At 32.5% G+C, this 19,701-nt stretch overlaps 2 protein-coding genes and 1 long non-coding RNA gene across 4 annotated transcripts; 2 read left to right on the forward strand and 1 right to left on the reverse strand.

The window, feature by feature from the left end:
• The first annotated feature begins 3,221 nt into the window (after positions 1-3,221).
• Positions 3,222-8,550, forward strand: LOC110878199 (U-box domain-containing protein 32). 2 transcript variants are annotated; one of them, XM_022126465.2, is made up of 9 exons: positions 3,222-3,680; positions 4,068-4,132; positions 4,267-4,388; positions 4,516-4,620; positions 4,783-4,858; positions 4,947-5,093; positions 6,061-6,588; positions 7,295-7,999; positions 8,250-8,550. In XM_022126465.2, the coding sequence occupies exons 1-9, from the start codon at positions 3,509-3,511 to the stop codon at positions 8,430-8,432; spliced, it is 2,103 nt and encodes a 700-aa protein (XP_021982157.1). In that variant the 5' UTR covers positions 3,222-3,508; the 3' UTR covers positions 8,433-8,550. The 2 variants fall into 2 exon arrangements, with proteins under 2 accessions (XP_021982157.1, XP_021982158.1); XM_022126466.2 differs by having other exon boundaries at positions 3,277-3,680; positions 4,509-4,620.
• Positions 8,551-13,220: 4,670 nt separating this feature from the next.
• Positions 13,221-16,032, reverse strand: LOC110874526. The gene is made up of 5 exons (XR_002556025.2): positions 15,913-16,032; positions 15,392-15,503; positions 15,100-15,246; positions 14,453-14,606; positions 13,221-13,734 (listed from the first exon to the last, which is right to left on the reverse strand). It is a non-coding gene; the product is annotated as an uncharacterized LOC110874526 (long non-coding RNA).
• Positions 16,033-16,711: 679 nt separating this feature from the next.
• LOC110876122 lies at positions 16,712-17,428 on the forward strand. The gene has a single exon (XM_022124299.1). The coding sequence runs from the start codon at positions 16,712-16,714 to the stop codon at positions 17,426-17,428; it is 717 nt and encodes a 238-aa protein (XP_021979991.1).
• The last annotated feature ends 2,273 nt before the right edge of the window (positions 17,429-19,701 follow it).

Consider the following 19,701-nt stretch of genomic DNA (forward strand, 5'->3'; position numbering starts at 1 on the left):
GTTGGTTAAATGATAACGTTTATAATTTTATTCTTTAAAGTTGATAACTTTTTTTTAAATATCCACATGGTACTCATCCAATAAACTTAAAGTTTAAAATTTTTGTTGTTATAAAAATAAAAAATAAAAAAGAGTAGTTGACTCGTATGTACGTTTTACACCTTTAATTTTAATTGTTAAATTTCGTTTATATATATATATATATAAAACATTTATATTTTTCTAAAATTTTAAAAATAGTTTTTTATAAAAAAGATAGGATGTTAAGAGTTTATATCTTGATTTAACTTTATATCATAGTAAGTTCAGTTTTTAGTTTAGCTTTAAAGTTTATTACTTTATTATTTTTTAATTAAGAAATACAAATTATTAGAATAATATCCAAGAATAACTGCAATATTATATAATTTCAGCTTGACTATATCTAACTGCAATATCTATTTATTGAAACTTTAGGATATTAACTTATATAAGTTCAGTTGACTTGTAAATTTAGGATACTAACTTTATTTTGAACTTTATTAATATGGTCATGCATTATATTAACACCAAAAATAAAGTTCAAATATAAAATAAACTTTATTCATACGTCTAGATCAAAGATAACAACTGAAAATGAAAAAAAAAACATAAAAACACTTGATAGATTTCATATTAGACTGCATGGAATCCATTCCGCTTCTGAATTGACACTCGAGGTATTTTTAATCGGGTTTTCTGGTTTGTGATTGAACCGGCAATATCTTCTAATTCCTCTTCTTTGTTATTGTCCTCAGAATCGTCTAAATTAATAACCTCACTCCTTTCCATTCAGAGAGTCTCTTGGATCTTTTCCTTTGAGTCTCAAACTTTTGATCCTTAAAAAGGACAAAATCGAATACAAAAGTTAAAAAAAGATTAAATAAACATTAAAATTACCTCTTCACTAAATTCACATTGAAGATTAGACCTGTATGGACTAAAGATTGCACCATAAGAAATAATATCAACACTTTTATCACCATCATCCTGCAATAAAACACACATATAATAACATAACGAACATGTTAATATGAAAGATATACGCAAAAATAATACTTAAAAACAAGCAAAATCAATACCTTAGAAGCTTGTTCGACAACTGGGTTGTTTAAATTGGCATGTTCATCATGCAACTGGATCTGAAAAATCAAATAAGTTAACATTCATATAAAAGTAAATAAAAGAAAACAATTATTCACTGCTGCGATATAATAGACCTGACCTTAAAATTTTCACTCTCGCATGCTTGGTTTTTCGCAACAATTGAATTCAGAACTGTATCCGTTTTTTAACTTTGTTTAGCAATAGATACAAGGGTGTCCTGCTATGTATTTATAGTAGTAACTATAGAAGTATATTAGGGTTTAATTTTAGATTTGCCACCCCTTTATTTAGGAAGTTTGTTGTGATTAGTTTTAAGTTTTTATAAGATATATCTACGTATATATATTAGGCAGTTTTAATAAAATAAAATATGACACATAATATCTTCATTTTATGTTACGGTACTTTTGATTCTTTTTTCTTTTTTTTGCATATATAGATGGAGCCCATCTTTGTATATTAGACGCATTAGATCATAAGTATTAATTACTTGTACATTAAAACATTGTCGACTTATACCTTTTAATCCGTGCGCCGATATTGAACAAGACTACTATCGAAATGTCGACAAAAATGTGTAGGTCGTCATGCTATTTTTGGATTTTTTTTAAACAATATAGTTTACAAGATATGTCAAGAATACGTAAACAAATTATAAGTTTGTTGTGAATGGGTGAATTGTAACTAATTATCTATAATTTTGTTAAAACCTTAGAGATTTAAGTGTAATAAGTTTAGGGGCTAAAAAATAAATAGTGTTTAAAAGACCAAACTACCCTTATTTTAGGGGTCTTTTTATAAATAAAGAGGGGGGGGGAGTTTTTATTTTTTTGGGTATCTTAAAATACCCCTCACTCATGCATTATAATATAGTATAGATAGTATAGATATAGTAGTAACTATAGAAGTACATTAGGGTTTAATTTTAGATTTGACACCCCTTTATTTAGGAAGTTTGTTGTGGTTAGTTTTAAGTTTTTATAAGATATATCTAAGTATAGATATTAGGCAGTTTTAATAAAATAAAATGTGACACATAATATCTTCATTTTATGTTACGGTACTTTTAGTTCTTTTTTTCTTTTTGCATAGATGGAGCTCATTTTTGTAGATTAGACGCATTAGATCATAAGTATTAATTACTTGTATATTAAAGCATTGTCGACTTGTACCTTTTAATCCGTGCGCCGATATTGAACAAGACAACTATCGAAACGTTGACAAAAATGTGTAGGTCGTCATGTTATCTTTGGATTTTTTTTAAACAATATAGTTTATAAGATATGTCAAGAATACGTAAAAAAATTACAAGTTTGTTGTGAATGGGTGAATTGTAACTAATTATCTATAATTTTTTAAAACCTTAGGGATTTAAGTGTAATAAGTTTAGGGGCTAAAAAATAAATAGTGTTTAAAAGACCAAACTACCCTCATTTTAGGGGTCTTTCTATAAATAAAGGGGGGGAAAAATTCTTATTTTTTGGGTATCTTAAAATACCCTTCCCTCATGCATTATAATATAGTATAGATATGTGCATACCGCAAGTGGGGCGTCCATAAAGAAACTGATCTGAAACCTAAATAGATGAATATTTGTAGGGTGTTATTGGTTTTTTTTTCCCAGGTTTTTGTTTGAGAAAATGTGACTCGGTAACTGGATTCATATAAGATTTGGGTTGGTCGCGTTTGGATTCTCTAGGTTAGGGCTTTTTAGGGTATTATCTAATTCGAGTTCGGGCAACTTTGATTTCAAGTCTCGTTTTGGGTTTTTGGGTAAAAATGGACTGCCCTAAATACCCGCGTTGAGGTAAACGAGTTTTACCGGTAATTTCATCGTCATACCTACGGGCGGGTGGGTTACCAGGTTTTCCCCGGAATTGATGGTGGACTCGGGTTCCTCTCAAAGTACTCCGTTTGGTCCAGTAGGTGTCCCGAGAGTGCTCGAAATTAATTCTGTTTGCCGTTAAAAAAAAAAAACTTAAAACTAGTACAAATAAAACACATAAACATCAAGATAACCTCTTAAAACATTCGTTTGGACACCAACCCGATCTACACGGTTGACTCTATAGTACCGAAGAACAAGTCTCCACAACCAAGACAACCAACCAACCAACCAACCGAAAGAGCTTTTTAACTTTTGAAAGTGAACCCAATGGCCATCAATTACTTAACGATAACCACTGTGTGTGTGTGTGTGTTTCCACCAATCCATTCACACTCCTTCACAATCTCTATCTCTATAACAAACCAATCCTCAATTTCATACCCTAATCCTACAATTTCTTCTTCAATTCCACCACATCTTTTCTAGGGTTCCTGAACATGCTGTTACAGTGAATGCTACTATCAAACATCATTATTTTATTAGGGTTTAACATCGATGGGGAGTGAAGCTGAATTGATCGATGAGGAGATTGAAGAGTTTAACCACACCATATTTATTGCAGTGGGGATGAATGTTAAGGACGGTAAGTCGCTGATTTTGTGGACTCTGAAGAACTTTTCTGGAATGAAGAAGATTTCTCTGCTTTATGTTCATCAACCTGCAGACTGTAAGTCGGCAATTTCACTTTCTGTTTATGTTTAATCGACTCTTCATATGTGTTTAATCCACCATTTTTGATGTTCATAATGTGTATATTCTATATGTTTTTAATCTCACTGTTTTTGATGTTCATAAATCATAATGATTATTTTCTGTATATGTTTAATCGACTGTTTTTGATGTTCATTTTCTGTATATGTTTAATCTGACTGTTTTTGATGTTCATATTGTTTATCTTCTGTATGTGTTTAATGACTGTTTTTGATGTACATATTGTTTATCTTTTATATGTGTTTAATTCACCATTTTTGATGTTCATATTGTTTATTTTCTGTTTGTGTTTATTCGACTGTTTTTGATGTTCATACCGTTTATTCTCGCTATATGTTTACAGTGGATGATAAATTATCTGTGCACAAAATTCTGAACGAGTACAGTCTCACTCTATCTCAGGCAGGGGTATATGTTCTTGCTCTTTTCTCAATATTTTTTTCCAACTTTTTATCAGCATAATTGTAGAATACTGAATATCAATTATTGAAAATTTCAAAATATTTTGAGATTTAGAAATTGGGAATTTTTGGTTTCGGTAGGTGCAAGCAGGTAAGGTGTGGACAGAAGCCAATGACGTTGAAACAGGCATTGTAGAAGCCATCGAGCTACATCGTGTTAAATGGCTTGTAATGGGGGCTGCATCTGAGAAGCTATATTCGAAGTATGAAATATTGAAATATACGGTTACTTTGTATTCCAAATATCACAATATTTCAGTGTGGTAACATGTATGTAAGTTATGTTTTGTTATTATAGTCATTAATGGACTTAATTTGTTAAGATTGCAGGGATATGTTGGAGATCAAGTCTAATAAAGCAATACATGTTTGCCAACAAGCGCCGATCTTGTGTCAAATCTGGTTTGTTTGTAAAGGCCACCTCATCTATACAAGGTAATTTTTGCGGTGCTGAATGATATGTATCCTAACAATTCATTTTGACCTTAGCAAGTCGGTTAAATGAGATCTTAAACGGTTGTTCGTTGATGTAAAAGCTAAATTAGTTGTGCACTTATGCGTATGATTTCTAATTTCGTTTCTGATTAATGATGCTAGACGGAGTGGATTAACTTTACCCTTACCTCATGAATCACAAGACAAACTGGTTCGGTCAATTTCGGCTATGTTTCTGGTATATCACAAAATTTGTTTGTTTGTTTTCTTTTATATAAACATACCCATATATAGATATGTTTATGGATACTATCTTCTTCTTTCAGGAAGGACCACAAGGGCTTTCATCTTCTGACTTGCAGGATAGACTCGAGAATGCCACTAAGGATGCTGAAAAGTCAAAGCAAAAAGCATTTGAAGAGTCAATTAAACGGTGGAGAGCTGAAGAAGACGCCAACGAGGCTTTACGTAAGGTAAATGTGGTTTATTTAACTGTTTCCCACTTGGTTTAATTCACTTAATGTTTTACTTCTCTTTGTTTATTACCGCTGCTGGTTATGGCTAATATAAACATACTATAGGGCTTAAGTTTAGGATAGTAACGGTGATGTTAAAACATTTCATAGCCGTTGTAATTTTCAACCTATAAATTAGCAACCAATTGTTGCTTTCTATTGTTGTAATTTATGCATTATGAGTTTTTCGAAAAAGTTTTGGCAATTTTCATTTTTAACTTAAAGGTTTTTATCTTTTACATTTTAACCCCTTTGACTTTTTTACCTTCAACCCAAAATTTTTCATCTTTTACAATTTAACCCCAACATTCTTTTATTTTCAACTTCCTAACCCCATAATTTCATCTTTCGCAAGTTTTTCGTTTTAAATTTTGTGAGTTAACACGTCGCAACGTGCATTTGAGGTTTAACGTTTTTTCGTCTTTGTTTTCCCGTTTGACAGGCCCGTCGCAACGCGTCAAATGTTCTCTGTTTGACAAGTTCGTCGCAGCGTCCGAGTCCTAAATTGGCTTAGTTATTCTTTTCTACGTTTTACGTTTATAATTTCTTCACATTAACACGACGCAACAGGTGTGCGTGATTCAACGATTTTATGTCTGTTTTTCATTCAGTGTTATTTTTTACATTTTTTTTGTTTTATTTGTACGAGCTCTTCTGATGTTGGTGCTCGCTTGCAGTGGTGTGGCATTAGTGCTACTTAGCACGATTTTACGAACATATTTAACCTATTAAGTTTTTTTCTAATAATTTGTGTTGAGTTTACCATTATACCTCATTTACTTAAGAAAATCTAATTTTTTACGTGCATATTTTTGTGTATGTGTCTGTATAAATTCGATTTCCTCTATTTTTTGACGTAAACTTTTTTCTGGAAACTAGTTTGATATATTATGCAATTTGCTATAACTTTCCAATGTGTTGATAGGCCGAAGAATCAGAAAAATCATTAATGGAGGAAAGTGAACGAATAAAAGAAATAGTGGTTACTCTAACAACGAAAGCTCAAGAAATAGAAACAATGAAAAATCAACGAGATCAATTCATAAAAGAACTTCAGACGGTCAAAGATCAACAACCGGGGCTTGTTGACCAAATTTCAAGAGCCCGTGAATCAGAAAAAGAATTAGAGGAGAGGATTATTCAAGCTGTGAATCTCTTGATTACTTTTAAAGAAAATCGAGATAACTTGCAAGACACGCGTGATAACGCAAGGAGAGAAATTAATAGGCTTGAAAAATATGTGCGCGTGGAGAGCACGGATTTGTCACATGCAGAATTTTATAAACCGTCTTTTATGGAAATTATGGAGGCTACGAAAGATTTTGATCAGTCTCTGAAGATTGGAGAAGGGAAACGCGGTAGCGTTTATAAAGGAATTCTTCGGCATCTTCGGGTAGCGATAAAGATGCTACCTTCGCTTGGTTCTCAGAGTGATGCAGAATTTGAAAATGAGGTAATTCCTTGGTAAATAAATATTAGAGGTGGCAAAATGGGCTAATTGGGGGGGGGGGGTCAGCCGGTCACGTAATGCCGTAATGGGTCAAATCGGTAATGGGCTGGGCTTGTCGGTCAGCTCATTGTTTGTGCACATGTGCATTTTTTAGTTTGCTAAAGGGTTTTTGGATTTACGATCGGTATCATGCCACTCCCAACTTTCAACTTATTTTCCTCCACCACCCCCAAACTAACTGAACCCTAACCCAGTTAGCTGACGTCAGATGCCACATCACTAAACAAGTGCCACGTCATAAAAAATCCACGCCAGACGGCACGTCACTAAAAAAAGTGCCACATTAGATGCCACATCATTTAAAAGGCCACGTCCGATGCCACGTCACTAAACAAGTGCCACATCAGCAAAAAACTAATTGGGTTAGGGTTCAATTAGTTTGGGAGTGGAAGAGGATAATAAGTTGAAAGTTGGGAGTGGTGCGGTACAATTCGTAAGTTAGGAATGCTATCGGCTAATGGTGAAAGCTGGGGTTATTTAAATCCAATAACCTTTTTTTAATTACTAGAGTGCTAAATATGATTAACATATAGTTTGTTTTGTATACGAAAGTTTAATAATTAGGACATTGTAAGCATTCTAGTAGATCTTGTATATACAAACTACACTTGTGCTTCTAACCCGGGTCATTATAATTATTTTGATGCAGGCAGAGATTTTGAGTAGAGTACGGCATCCAAACCTCGTAACGCTAATCGGTGTTTGTCCAGAATCAAGATCTTTAATTTACGAATATCTCGAAAACGGCAATCTTGAAGATCAAATCGCTTCTCTTGAATGGTATGACCGAATAAGAATTTGTTCCGAAATATGTTCTGCCCTAATCTTCCTCCACGGCAGTAGACCGCAAATCATCCACGGAAACTTGAAGCTTACCAATGTTCTTCTCGATTCAAACCACGTATCCAAGTTAAGCGACTTAGAAATCAACCGTTTGATTCCCAATGTATTACACAACGATGAACCTGAGGTTTCTGTTTATATGGATCCCGAAATGTTGGAATTTGGAAAGCTTGCTGTTTCTTCGGATGTATACTCGTTTGGAGTTGTATTGTTAAGAATGTTAACAGGGAGACCGGCTTTAAGTGTTGTAAAAGATACAAAATGTGCGCTTGAAAATGGGAGTTTTGGTACGATTTTGGATTTGACAGGTGGTGATTGGCCGATTGAGCGTGCAAAGGAGTTGGCGTATTTGGGTTTAAGATGTTGCGAAAAGAACTCGATGAACCGGCCTGATTTGGTGGATGATATATTGCCGAAGTTGGAGACGATGAGAGATCTTGTAACGGTATCCCCAGTTGAGTCTGAGAATCATCACAAGATTCCGTCTTATTTTGTTTGCCCCATTTATCAGGTACGTTCCTCAAAAAAAAAAAAAAAAAAAAAACTAATAATTGATGTTAAGATTGAAACTTTGGCGGGTCATACATAATGGGTCAATGGGATTGGGTCAAAATGGGTAAATTATCTGTACAGCTTGAAACTTTGAAACGTAACCATTTATATGGAAAACTCATTACATCTTTCGTCCTTTAGCACAAGTGTTTATGTTCTTGTGGTGTATTGAACGCGCTTCTTATGTTGTATGAATAATTTATTTTCAGGAAGTGATGAAAGATCCTTACATAGCAGCAGATGGTTTTACATATGAAGCAGATGCCATAAAAGGTTGGTTGAACAGTGGCCACAAGACTTCACCTATGACCAACCTTAAGCTTGACCATTGTGACTTGCTCCCTAATCATGCCCTTTCCTATGCAATTCAAGAATGGCTACAACATTCCTGAAATACCCTTATTTCTAGTTTGACTTTCTTTGACTTCACCTGTCTTGCACAAATCATACAAATGTATATGAACATTCAAGTAAAGCATTATGAAATTGTGTTCATGAAGTATTTGTTTTCTCCTTAGCAACTTAGCATCATGTTAATGTGTAGTGGTGCACAAATAACCCGAACCTGGACCCGTACCCATTAAGAAAACTTGGAACCCAACCCTATGCACCAGGTATTACTTTCAGTTCCAAAACCTGTACCTGAAACCGGGATTGATTTGTACACGATTATACCTTAAAACTGGTTCCAGTATTATACCCGTAACTGGGTTTCCGAACCGGGTTTTCTTGTATACCCGAAATTCACATGTATGTGCAGCCCAACCCCTCAAAAAACTCCCACTATACCCAAAAAATACCTGAAAATAGGGATTTTCCTATACCCGAAAATAGAATATTAAATTACCCAGGCAGAGGGTACCCAATTCCATATCCTACCTGGAACCAGTGACTGGGCATGAGTTTTCAAGCCACCCGGTTTTGGCCAATACCTGATTTCTTCATACCCGGTCATATCCGTGCTTGTTTCATACCCGCAACTGGATTTAACAAAAACCTGGTTTTGTGCACCTGTCTAATAACGTGGTCATGTGGTTAGTTGATTGGTAAAATGTAATGGTTGTTTTGGGCCTTCTGTGGGTTAGATACAAAATCCATATGTTTACAACATATTAATTACTCATTTTTAACTTATTTAATGCACAAAAAAAGTGGCTTCTCATATTCTTAAGATCCTGAACAAATTAATCATATAGTTTTTACTAATCTTTTTATTAAGGTGTAACCATGTTAAAGTTTTGTATATACCGGATCAGGAAGTAGAGTGTGTATGAATTGTCCTCATTTACACTGGTTTGTATATACATTTACACTGGTTGGTATATGTATGTCTTGTTGAAGTAGACTTGGTTTCAATATTTTTTTCATTTGTTTCTTTTATCATCTCACTAGGTTATAACCCCGTGTATTACACGGGGTTGAATAAATAAATTTTTTTATCATCTCACTAGGTTATAACCCCGTGTATTACACGGGGTTGAATAAATAAATTTTATATACTAAATAATAAAACAATATATCTTTAAAACCTCATTTATCGTACGGGTTGAATAAATATAATTTTATATATTAAATAATAAAAAATTATATCTATAAGAACCATATTGTACAGGTTGAATAAATGTAATTTTATATACAAAATAAAAAAGTTATATCTGTAAAACCACGTGTATTACACGGGTTAAATAAATGTAATATTGTTTATCAAATAATAAAATAATACATTTTTAAAAAACCTCATTTATTACACGGGTTGAATAAATGTAATTTTATATACCAAACAATTAAAAAAATTACATCTTTAAAAATATGCACATTACACGGTTTGAATAAATTTAATTTTCTGTACTAAATAATAAAAAATATATATCCTTAAAAAACCCCGTATATTGTACGAATTGAGTAAATCTAATTTTATATATTAAATAATAAAAAGTTATATCTTAAAAAACCTCATGTGTTACATGGGTCGAGTAAATGTAATTTTATATAGTGAAAATAAAAATATTTAATATATTAATACAAAGTTTGGTTTTCGTGATAAAAATAGATTATTCTGTTGTTACAAAATTTGTTAACGGAGTCTCAATAAATTTAACCCTTTATTTAAAACTCCGTAAATGTATAAATGATAAATAATATTAGTTAATTTAATTTTAAGTTTCGTAAAATTTATTTTATACCAAACTAAACAAAACGTTCAAATATAATTAATTCAAATAAATAATATTATAAATGAGAAGGAGATTAAACTAAATAATAATTATTCATAATATATTAAACTAATGATATTTAGTAGGAGAGTTATATATAATATAAGATATTAAATTAAATAATATTTTGTAGGAGGATTATCTATAATTAATTAGAAGAGATTAAATTAAAATAATAATTATCTATAAGAGGTGGCCTAATATGATGACAAGTGTCACTAAAGTGGTTTCTTTTATTATAGTAGTTAGATTTGATGGTTTTTTTACTACTCGAGACTTATATTTTCTTTGTTTAAGTCTCTACAAATTATTAAATTACAAATACAAATTCACATAAAAAATCAAGCAATTCCATATTTTGATGTAAATTAGATATATTCATACGATTTTCCATTAAATCTCTATCTACATCTAATAATATAAGAATCTTTCTATATTAATAAATGAAAATCTCTTATGGGAGTGTGTCTGATGCTTTCGCATCTTATTTTCCTATTTATCTCTTATGTTAAATAATAATAATAATAATAATAATAATAATAATAATAATAATAATAATAATAATAATAATTTTAAACAAAAGCTAGATAAGAATAAATAATTTATTCTATAAATAATTTTAAACAAAAATTTAAATAAGGATAAAGGTTTGTTTTTATATAGTCATAAAGTTATATCCTGAATATTATGAGTAGATATATATACTTTGGAATTCGATGATTGTAATTATGGTAAATTAGGAATCAAAGTTTCTCGTTTGATATATACTTAATAATTGTATTATTGTTTTTTCACTAGAATAAATAATTATTCTAGTTCCGGGGCATATGCTTCTATCAAATTATATGTGTGTTTAGATGGATCGCTATAATGGTTTGAACTCACCCTTATAGTTACACAATTCTTTCAAATGTCAAATCCAGACAACTTAGTTTCACCTTTGTAATGTTAGGCGTACTGTTATAATTGGTTTAAACCCCTCATTTATCGCACATTGCATCAACATTTAGAAATAATACCATTTTTAAATATAACAATTCTATACTCCATTCAAACATAATTTAATTCTTGATTTTACTGTATAATTCATAAAAAAATGATGAAATATATAAAAACATGGGGATCGATTTTCACCTTTTGTACCGTAAACTTTCTTGAATATAAATTTGAGACAGGTGTTTTTTTTGAATGAAATAAACAAATAAGCATTAAGGTGCATAAAACTAACTAAATAATTGTATCTAATAATTTGAATGTATCATAAAACGAGATTCAACCCTATGTAATAAATGTGTTTTTTTACCTAATAATAATTAAAAAAACAAATTAAAATATTATAATAAGTAAATAGTAAATTAAAGTTTATTTTTAAAAGATAAATTTTGATGACTGTATATGTTAACATATGACATTATATTTTATTCAACACGTGCAATACGCGAGTTTTTTTAAGATACATCTTTTTATTATTTATTATATAAAATTACATTTATGCATCCCATGTAACACACGGGGTTCAAAACTAGTACTATATAATATAAGAAACTAATGAGGGACACGTGTCATTCATTAGAGACATCTACTTTTTAGTTTTTTTGTCTTTCTTTCCTACTTAATTAAAATTATTTTTTTAACTAAATAATATACATTTATCTATATCTATATCTAGATTTTTATATTTATCTTCTGCTAAAGGATCAACTAATATTATTGATATATAATCTTTATCTTTATTTTTTTCTTATCTCTTATTTATTTAATATTTATTTTCTTAACTATTTCTTTTATTTTTCTGCTTATTATTAATAACTATTTAATATTTTATTAATCTAACCATGTGTAACAAACACGTTTCCAACCATTTAATAAACAAAAAATACAAAGTAAAAGGTTATAATACGTAAATAATATATTAAAGTTCATTTTACCAAAAGGTATCTTGACGACCATGTATGTTTACTGATTAAATTATATTTATTAAAGCCGTGCAATGAACATGTTTATTCAACCTATCTAATACACGTAACTCAAACCTAGTAATTAAATAAGTCATTCTGTTATAACAACATGCCCGGCCCGTAGGGTGTGCCGGATGGGCCACCGAACAGGGCCCAAAGCTTTTAGGGGCCCAAAAAATTCTTATTTTATATATGAATTATATATAAATCAAAATGGCTAACATATGTTTGTGTAGCTCAGTTGGCTGGCTGAGCCTCCTATTATTTCACCAAAGATGTAGGTTCGAATCCTGCATCTTTACATATTTTTAATGCTGCCTGCTTCTCTACATTTTTTTAGTTGCTCCTTATTACTAAGGGCCTGTTTCATATATTTTATTTTAAAGCTCTTTCTTATTACTTGTATTTCTTCCACATAATTAATTAAAGATCAAGTAATTGCTCTTTTGTTGTAATATATAAATTTATGTGTGTGGATTTATGATTTAGTTAGGCTATGTTTTTTTAGTGGCAAATTTTACATTAGCTCTACTCCTAAACTACACCAATAAATACTAAAAATAAATTTGTATGTTTTTTCTCAATCTTAAACGGCCTAGATTTATGAAATAAAAACGTTTTTGGGCCATTTAAGAATTTTGAATTTGTGATTTTGTGGCCCAATTTGCTTGGATTTGAATGTATGAAGATTTGCGAGTAGGGTCCAAACTTTTTATCTCGTACAGGGCTAAATTTTCACTACAAGAAAACGAAGCATTAGCGGCGACTTTTGTCGTCACTAAAAGTCCCATTTGTCGTCGCTAATGGCTTTAGCGGCGACTTGTCGCCGCTAAAAGGTCGCCGCTATTGATCCGTCGCTAAAAGCCCTTGGTCGCCGCTAAAGATGTCGTCGCTAATACTTGTTCACTTTTAGCGGCGACATTTTGACCTTCAGTGACGACATATGTCGCCGCTAAAAGTCAAAAAAACCAGTAAAAAAAATTCTGTGCTGCTGTTTATGGTTTCCAGTTTTACTACTATTTCCCCGGCCTGAGTAATCACAACAGGCTCGTTTTATGACTGCCGATCATTGCCATTCTAACCAAATAACCTTTGAGACCAACCCATTCTAACCCTTTAGCCGGTTCCCATTTAACCCTTTAACAGATCCTTAGTTTCAATCCATTAACATCTAAATGTATTCGGGTTATGTTATACAGTTAAAGGGTGGGTAAAATCAAAATCGGCTCGACTAGTTTGCACCGGCAAGGAGTGAATAGGATATAAGTTCTTAGTCCAGATTATGAGCTTGTATGCATCCATAAAAAACTTAAAGCTTTTAGTTTTGAAAATATGACTAAACTACAAAAGAATCAACTAACCAATCAAGACTATAATTACTCATCTGGTTACAAAAACGTTAATTTAAAACTGCAGGGTATAATGTTACCTCCACGTAGACCGCCACAAATATATAATCACCAAAGCAGCAGCAGCATGCCATCGGCTCGTCCACTATAAACACTGAAATTTAAAAATCTGACCTATGGCAATTCAAATTGTTTATAGTTAGAATAAGAATTAAAATTAGAATGTTCCTCAATGAAAGTTGTTTTGATGACAACAATCTTTTCATGAATATGAATATGCTAGAAACAACAAAATTTGTCATGAATGAGACCCACCAACTACCCAGGTACTATAAACTATTCAAACAAATAAAAACAAATTGGATCTCAATGGAAGACAGAAGTGCAGCCTATATATCATTTAGAAGAAAATCAAACTTTAAAAGAAAGTCAAAGCATATATGTGACACCTAAAAATTTAGCCATATTTATAGCGTATTTGGAAGTGTGTTTAAATAAGAAAAAAAGAACAGAGATAAACATAAAAATAACCCATCGATATCTACCCTAACTTTAATCAACTATTTTTCTGCTTCTAGTTCATCAAGTTGCAACAATCACATTTCAAAATACACATTCACACATCCCTTTAGATTTAAAGTACTCATATGTAATTAATGAATTCTCCAAGGTGACCTATAGTTCTTATGTAACAGAAGATCAAAAACCTCCATATTTAATGCAAAAGATGTTCAATTCTGGTATCAACTAAATTCTCAAGTTCTTAAATTACCAAGTTACAGTCTTTCCACAATTCTCTTAACTCACAAACAATAGACTACAAAACAGATCCAATTCAAAACAAAAAATATTAAATGATACAGCTAGGGCTTGTGAATAAAAAAGTGCAAACCTTGTTTCGCCGCCAGTATAGTACTCCTGAGGGCCCTCTGAGTCACTCTCAGAATCAATGGCAGAGAGGCAATTCAGATTGGAAAGAGTCTGAATACCACTGGGTCGACTAATTGATGGTTTCGCAAACCGAGTACGATACTTCAAGACAAATCCTATAATAAACCAAATTGCACCAACTCTCATCAGCAAATGAAACAAATTATAAAAATTAAAGTTCATTTTGACCCGTTACGTTTAAGCATGTTAATGCCTTTTTCACAAACTCTCATCAGCAAATGAAACAAATTATAAAAATTAAAGTTCATTTTGACCCGTTACGTTTAACCATCCAATCAAAGAAGACATGGCTGCATTCTTTTCAGTTCGCCTTTGGTTCACCGTAAATGTAAACAGTTTAACCACTTTTGATTCAGTTAAGTCACCTGACACGTTTCATTTTAAGACAAAAGCACATCTATTATGAGAAAAATAGGCCAGGTAAAGGGTAACTTTCAAATCATTCGACTCATTTGACCCATTTAATTTCCAAATGCCTTTACTATTTATCAAGACAATCCTAGCAGAGCATTAATGTGCACTGTATAACAAAAAACTGTGGTAGAAAATGTAATAATCGAATGGTAATTTGTGAGTTTTAGAGTTTACCGTGATCAACAACCAGTGACACTAAAAGACCAGATCAGGAAATAGACTACACAGATCTCGGCTTGCCAATCGTGGTCGCCGGAAGGCAGCTTCACTTAGTTTTTTAATTGCTGGAGCAGATTTGTTTTGAAATCCTGAGGCCCTAACCTGCCGTTGAATACACTATTCATTTCCAATTGTCTTACTAACATATAGTAATTATGCAGACCTGAATAGCCATTGACTATGCCCCGATATTCCATACCCATAAATTTTTATGTTCAATCTGCAACCGGTTAGCAATCTCCCATACCTGAATAGTCATTGAGCAAGCCCCGAATGATTGTTGATGTTGTATTTATGAGTGATGAGGATGACAAAGCAGGTGACGGACACAAAACCGACTCCAGAGCAAAAGACACGCCCTGCAACAACAACATTGAAACCTAAAATACACAGCAACCTAATACACTTGACACCAACCTAACCCAAACTGATTTCATAAGGTTAAGTTTTACAAACCACCAACCCGGGTTGAACCCCAACCCGGTTTCACACTCAACCCGGTTTGACTTTTCTAGGCTTCACTCCAAACCAGTTTGAACCCGGTTCGGGTTCAAACCCTAACCCGATTGTGCACCTCTAACTTCAACTACTCTCTAAACCTATGTATCAAAAAAATGCAGCAATTAACCTCTAATTGAAGTCAAGAACAACACAACAACAACACAATAACCAGCTATACTACATTTAACTACATAAATTTGACATTTTTAACTCAAGAAATTTGTGTAGATAATAGAAATTAGAGATAATCATACATAACAAGGATACCTGGTGGTCCGACGATGCTGAAGAGGTTGTTCGGAGAGATGATGCAGCGTCGCAGATGAGGTGGTCTGGCATGGTGTGGTGTGGTGTGCGGCATTAGACAACCTAGGGTTTGGGGGAGGGAGTGGTGTGATTTGGGAGGGATTGAGTGAGGTCCGTCTGACCCCGCCAAAGGTTTTTGATACAGTTATTAGCGGCGACAAGTTGTAATAAAACATGAACCATCAGATGATGTTGTCATCGAACGGCTGTGGATGGATTTTAAACATTGGACACGGATAACAACCTTTAGCGGCGACTTTTCTGAAGTCGCCGCTAAAAGTGTCGCCACTATTGCCAATATTTCTTGTAGTGTTTTTTTTTGTGATTTTCGAAGACTGCCCTGTATAACAAGTCAATCCGATTAGTGAATCGGTAAAAGTAAAATGGCCGGTAGTATAATCACTAATCAATCCAGTCACCAAACAATATTTTATACCCTACATTTTTTAATTTAAACTCCAATTTATAGGCCGTGTAAATACATTTTTTCCATGGAGAATCACAACTCGGTTGACACCCGCCTACCACGTAGATAACGACCTACGACTACGGTTTCATAGAATCTGGTCGTTGAATCGGTCAAACTCACGTACAATATCCACGTGTCATTATTCCCACAAACCCTACTCCACGTTTAACACCCCTCCTTTCTCTCTCATCCTCACAAACCCTAATTTTCTCTCTCATCCCCACTCTCAAAAACCATTTCCATAAAAAACTGTCTTACCCATTTTCAACAACAAAAGTCACCGGAAAAAAAATGTCAGGTGGGGTTGTCCCGGCCGACGAGATAGTCCTTAGAGAACAACAAACACAATCCAATACCCAACCAAAATCCCAACTCCACCGTGGCAACATATTGTCATTCCAACAGCTCAACGCGCTCGCGGTCGCCATCGTCCTGTCCGCGACCGGGATGGTGGCGATCGAGTCATTCGCATTCGTACTCTTCTCATTTTTCTACATGTATTTCCTCTCTAAAATCGCATTCCCTACCCTAAACCGGTCCCAAAACCACCCGGTTTTCGACGATAGCAGCCGCCTTCTCAGCGTGTACTCGTTCGTAGGAGCCGTGTTCGGGCTGTTTCTACCTGTGGCTTATATATTTGAAGGGATTATAGAAGGTGATAAAGAGGGGATTAAAGCGGCAACTCCGCATGTGTTCTTGTTGGCTAGCCAGTTGTTTTTGGAAGGTGTTGCGTATTCGGATCGGTTTTCGTTGCCGATGCGGGTGTTAGTGCCGGTGGTGTATAATTCTGCGAGGATTTTTTCGTTAATGGAGTGGTTGAGGAGTGAGATATCGAAGGTGGAAGTAGAGAAGTTTGGTGGGAGTAGTAGAAGGGTGGTTATGGGGAGGGTGTTAGCGGTTGCTAATTTGGTGTATTGGAGTTTTAATTTGTTTGGTTTTTTGTTGCCGGTTTATGTTCCTCTTGCTTTCAAGAGGTATTACTCTGATGAAAAGAATATTAAAGATTAAGACTTATGATAAAAACATTAATTAAACTAAATCATGTTGTTTTTTTCTTCAATATGCATGAATGAGCTTAGGTTGAGGTTGTGTCTAAATATGATACTTCGGTGTGCATGTGAGAGGGTGAGATTTTTTTAATATTAAAAAGTTCTTTAAAATCACGAGATCATGAGATCTGTGGTTGATATAGAACCAAAAAAACAACATTCGTATCCAACCCCCAAACCTTTATAACGAGTTGTATATAATTAACAAAATAATGTAACACTGACAACTTACAAAACTTGTTTGTTATAAGTTTACTCAAAGATACACGTTAAGGGAAATACTATATATAATCACTTTAGTAGGGATTTTACGTTGTTGAAGTATGTGTTTAGTTTGAGGTCTTTTTTCAAACTTCTCTTTCTTTAGATGAGACATGTATATATCCAAGCATGTGGTGGTACCAACTTTGCATTGTTATGTTAAGTTCGCTAAATTATGAAGGACGTACAATTAGGGTGAGCAGAAAACCGAAATAACCGATAAAAGCAAACCGAAACAAATACCGACGGTTTAGTTTTTGGATTTTTAATAACAAAAAATTTTGGTTCGGTTTTCGGATAACTATTTTCAACAATCGAAAAAAACCGAACCGAACAGATAAGTTACAATCCATATATTTTTATGTTTAAGTTTAATTTGTTGTTAGTGTTTAACCAAATGCTAGCAGAAATTATTAATTTTATTCTAGAATGTTAAGAGTTTATAATAAAACCCTTACATGTTTACTTATAATTGAGATGATCTATTTATTACCTACAAGAAATAATAAAATTTAGTATAACAATTAAATGATCTTCAAAATATTATAAAAGCAGATGTCTTAATAAAAACTTTAGAGAAGCATAAAAATAGATTAGAATGTTAGGTTTATGTAAGCAATATTAGACTATTAGATTAGAATGTTAGGTTTATGTAAGCAATATTAGACTAGGGGAAGGTTCATTTGAGAAGAAAATCTAATTGAGAAGAAAAACAACAAAGGGTAATTTTGTAAAACATTAAATAGTTTTTTCACTTATCTCATTTATTATCATTTTTGACTAATTAATTAGTCATAAAGACTATTATCCTTCACACTAACTTTTTTTTGCCTACACACATCAAAAGTTATCCTACATATTTTGAAATTCATCCTACACGTTGAAATTTATCCTACACAACTCGTAATCTATCCTACATAACTCGTAATTTATCCTACACTTTAAATTATTTTATTTTATTTTTTTGAAAAAAATATATATTTTGAAGATAAGTTACAAAAAAATTAATGTAGTTAGCTATTAAAGAGGAAGACTACAAATTAATGACCTATGTAGATTTACCAATGTACCCTTATAGTAATATTAAATACTTATATTAATTGAAGTAAAATAAGACATTCTTATTGGTTGAAATTTCTTCTTTTTTCTTCTTACAAAAAATTTCTTCTCATTTGAACTCTCCACTATCAGATTATTAGTTAAAGAGGTAACTATATCAACTTAAAAATTAAACATATAAAAGATTCTTATCTTTTAAATTATACTTTTTAATTTTTGAATCTTACATAATTTTGTTCCAAAAACCTAAATAACCGAAAAACGAACCGAACCGAACCGACATAAAAACCAAAACCAAACGATTATATGAAAATATCGAAAATCGACATTTCGGTTTCGATTTTACCCAAAAACCGCTAACTGAACCGTGCACACCCCTACGTACAATACTAAACATATAAGTGTTACCGACGGACATTTCCATCAGAAATCCGTCGGTGAATGTCTATCAATAACATGGGCCTACGTAATTTGTTTATTGATGATTACGTACCGATGGAAATCACTAACGTGTGTAAATGGTAACAAACAAATACTCTACCAATTTTAGATGCATAGATTCAATTTTAAATTGTAAATTACCGATACACTAAAGTACACACGTAAACAAGAAAATGTTTCAATTAGTATATGATATAACTATGGTAAGATATCGGATATCAATTATGGACACAATCTCTCTTGATTTTAAATCCTATATCTATATTCAATTGATGAAAATGAGATTTATGTTTTAAAATGAAAAGAAAGAACTTTGAAAAAACAAAGAAGAGAATATTAGAAGGTTGCAATCAAGAATCGAAAAGATAATGAGTTAGATATTGAATCCTCTAAGTGAAAATAATGTTTTTTTGATAAACTACTTGTTAAAGTTGTTTTAGAGATACTTTATTAAAATAATGTGTGAAATGC

Source organism: Helianthus annuus, chromosome 9 (genome assembly GCF_002127325.2).
Source record: "Helianthus annuus cultivar XRQ/B chromosome 9, HanXRQr2.0-SUNRISE, whole genome shotgun sequence".
NCBI classification, from domain to species: Eukaryota; Viridiplantae; Streptophyta; class Magnoliopsida; order Asterales; family Asteraceae; genus Helianthus; species Helianthus annuus.

Bases quoted from the DNA above. Each gene is read 5' to 3' on its own strand.
- LOC110878199 (XM_022126465.2), top strand. From the start codon at position 3,509: ATGGGGAGTGAAGCTGAATTGATCGATGAGGAGATTGAAGAGTTTAAC. The intron at 4,621-4,782 runs GTAATTTTTGCG...TAATGATGCTAG, and splicing joins GGCCACCTCATCTATACAAG to ACGGAGTGGATTAACTTTAC. The intron at 8,000-8,249 runs GTACGTTCCTCA...ATTTATTTTCAG, and splicing joins TTGTTTGCCCCATTTATCAG to GAAGTGATGAAAGATCCTTA.
- LOC110876122 (XM_022124299.1), top strand. From the start codon at position 16,712: ATGTCAGGTGGGGTTGTCCCGGCCGACGAGATAGTCCTTAGAGAACAA.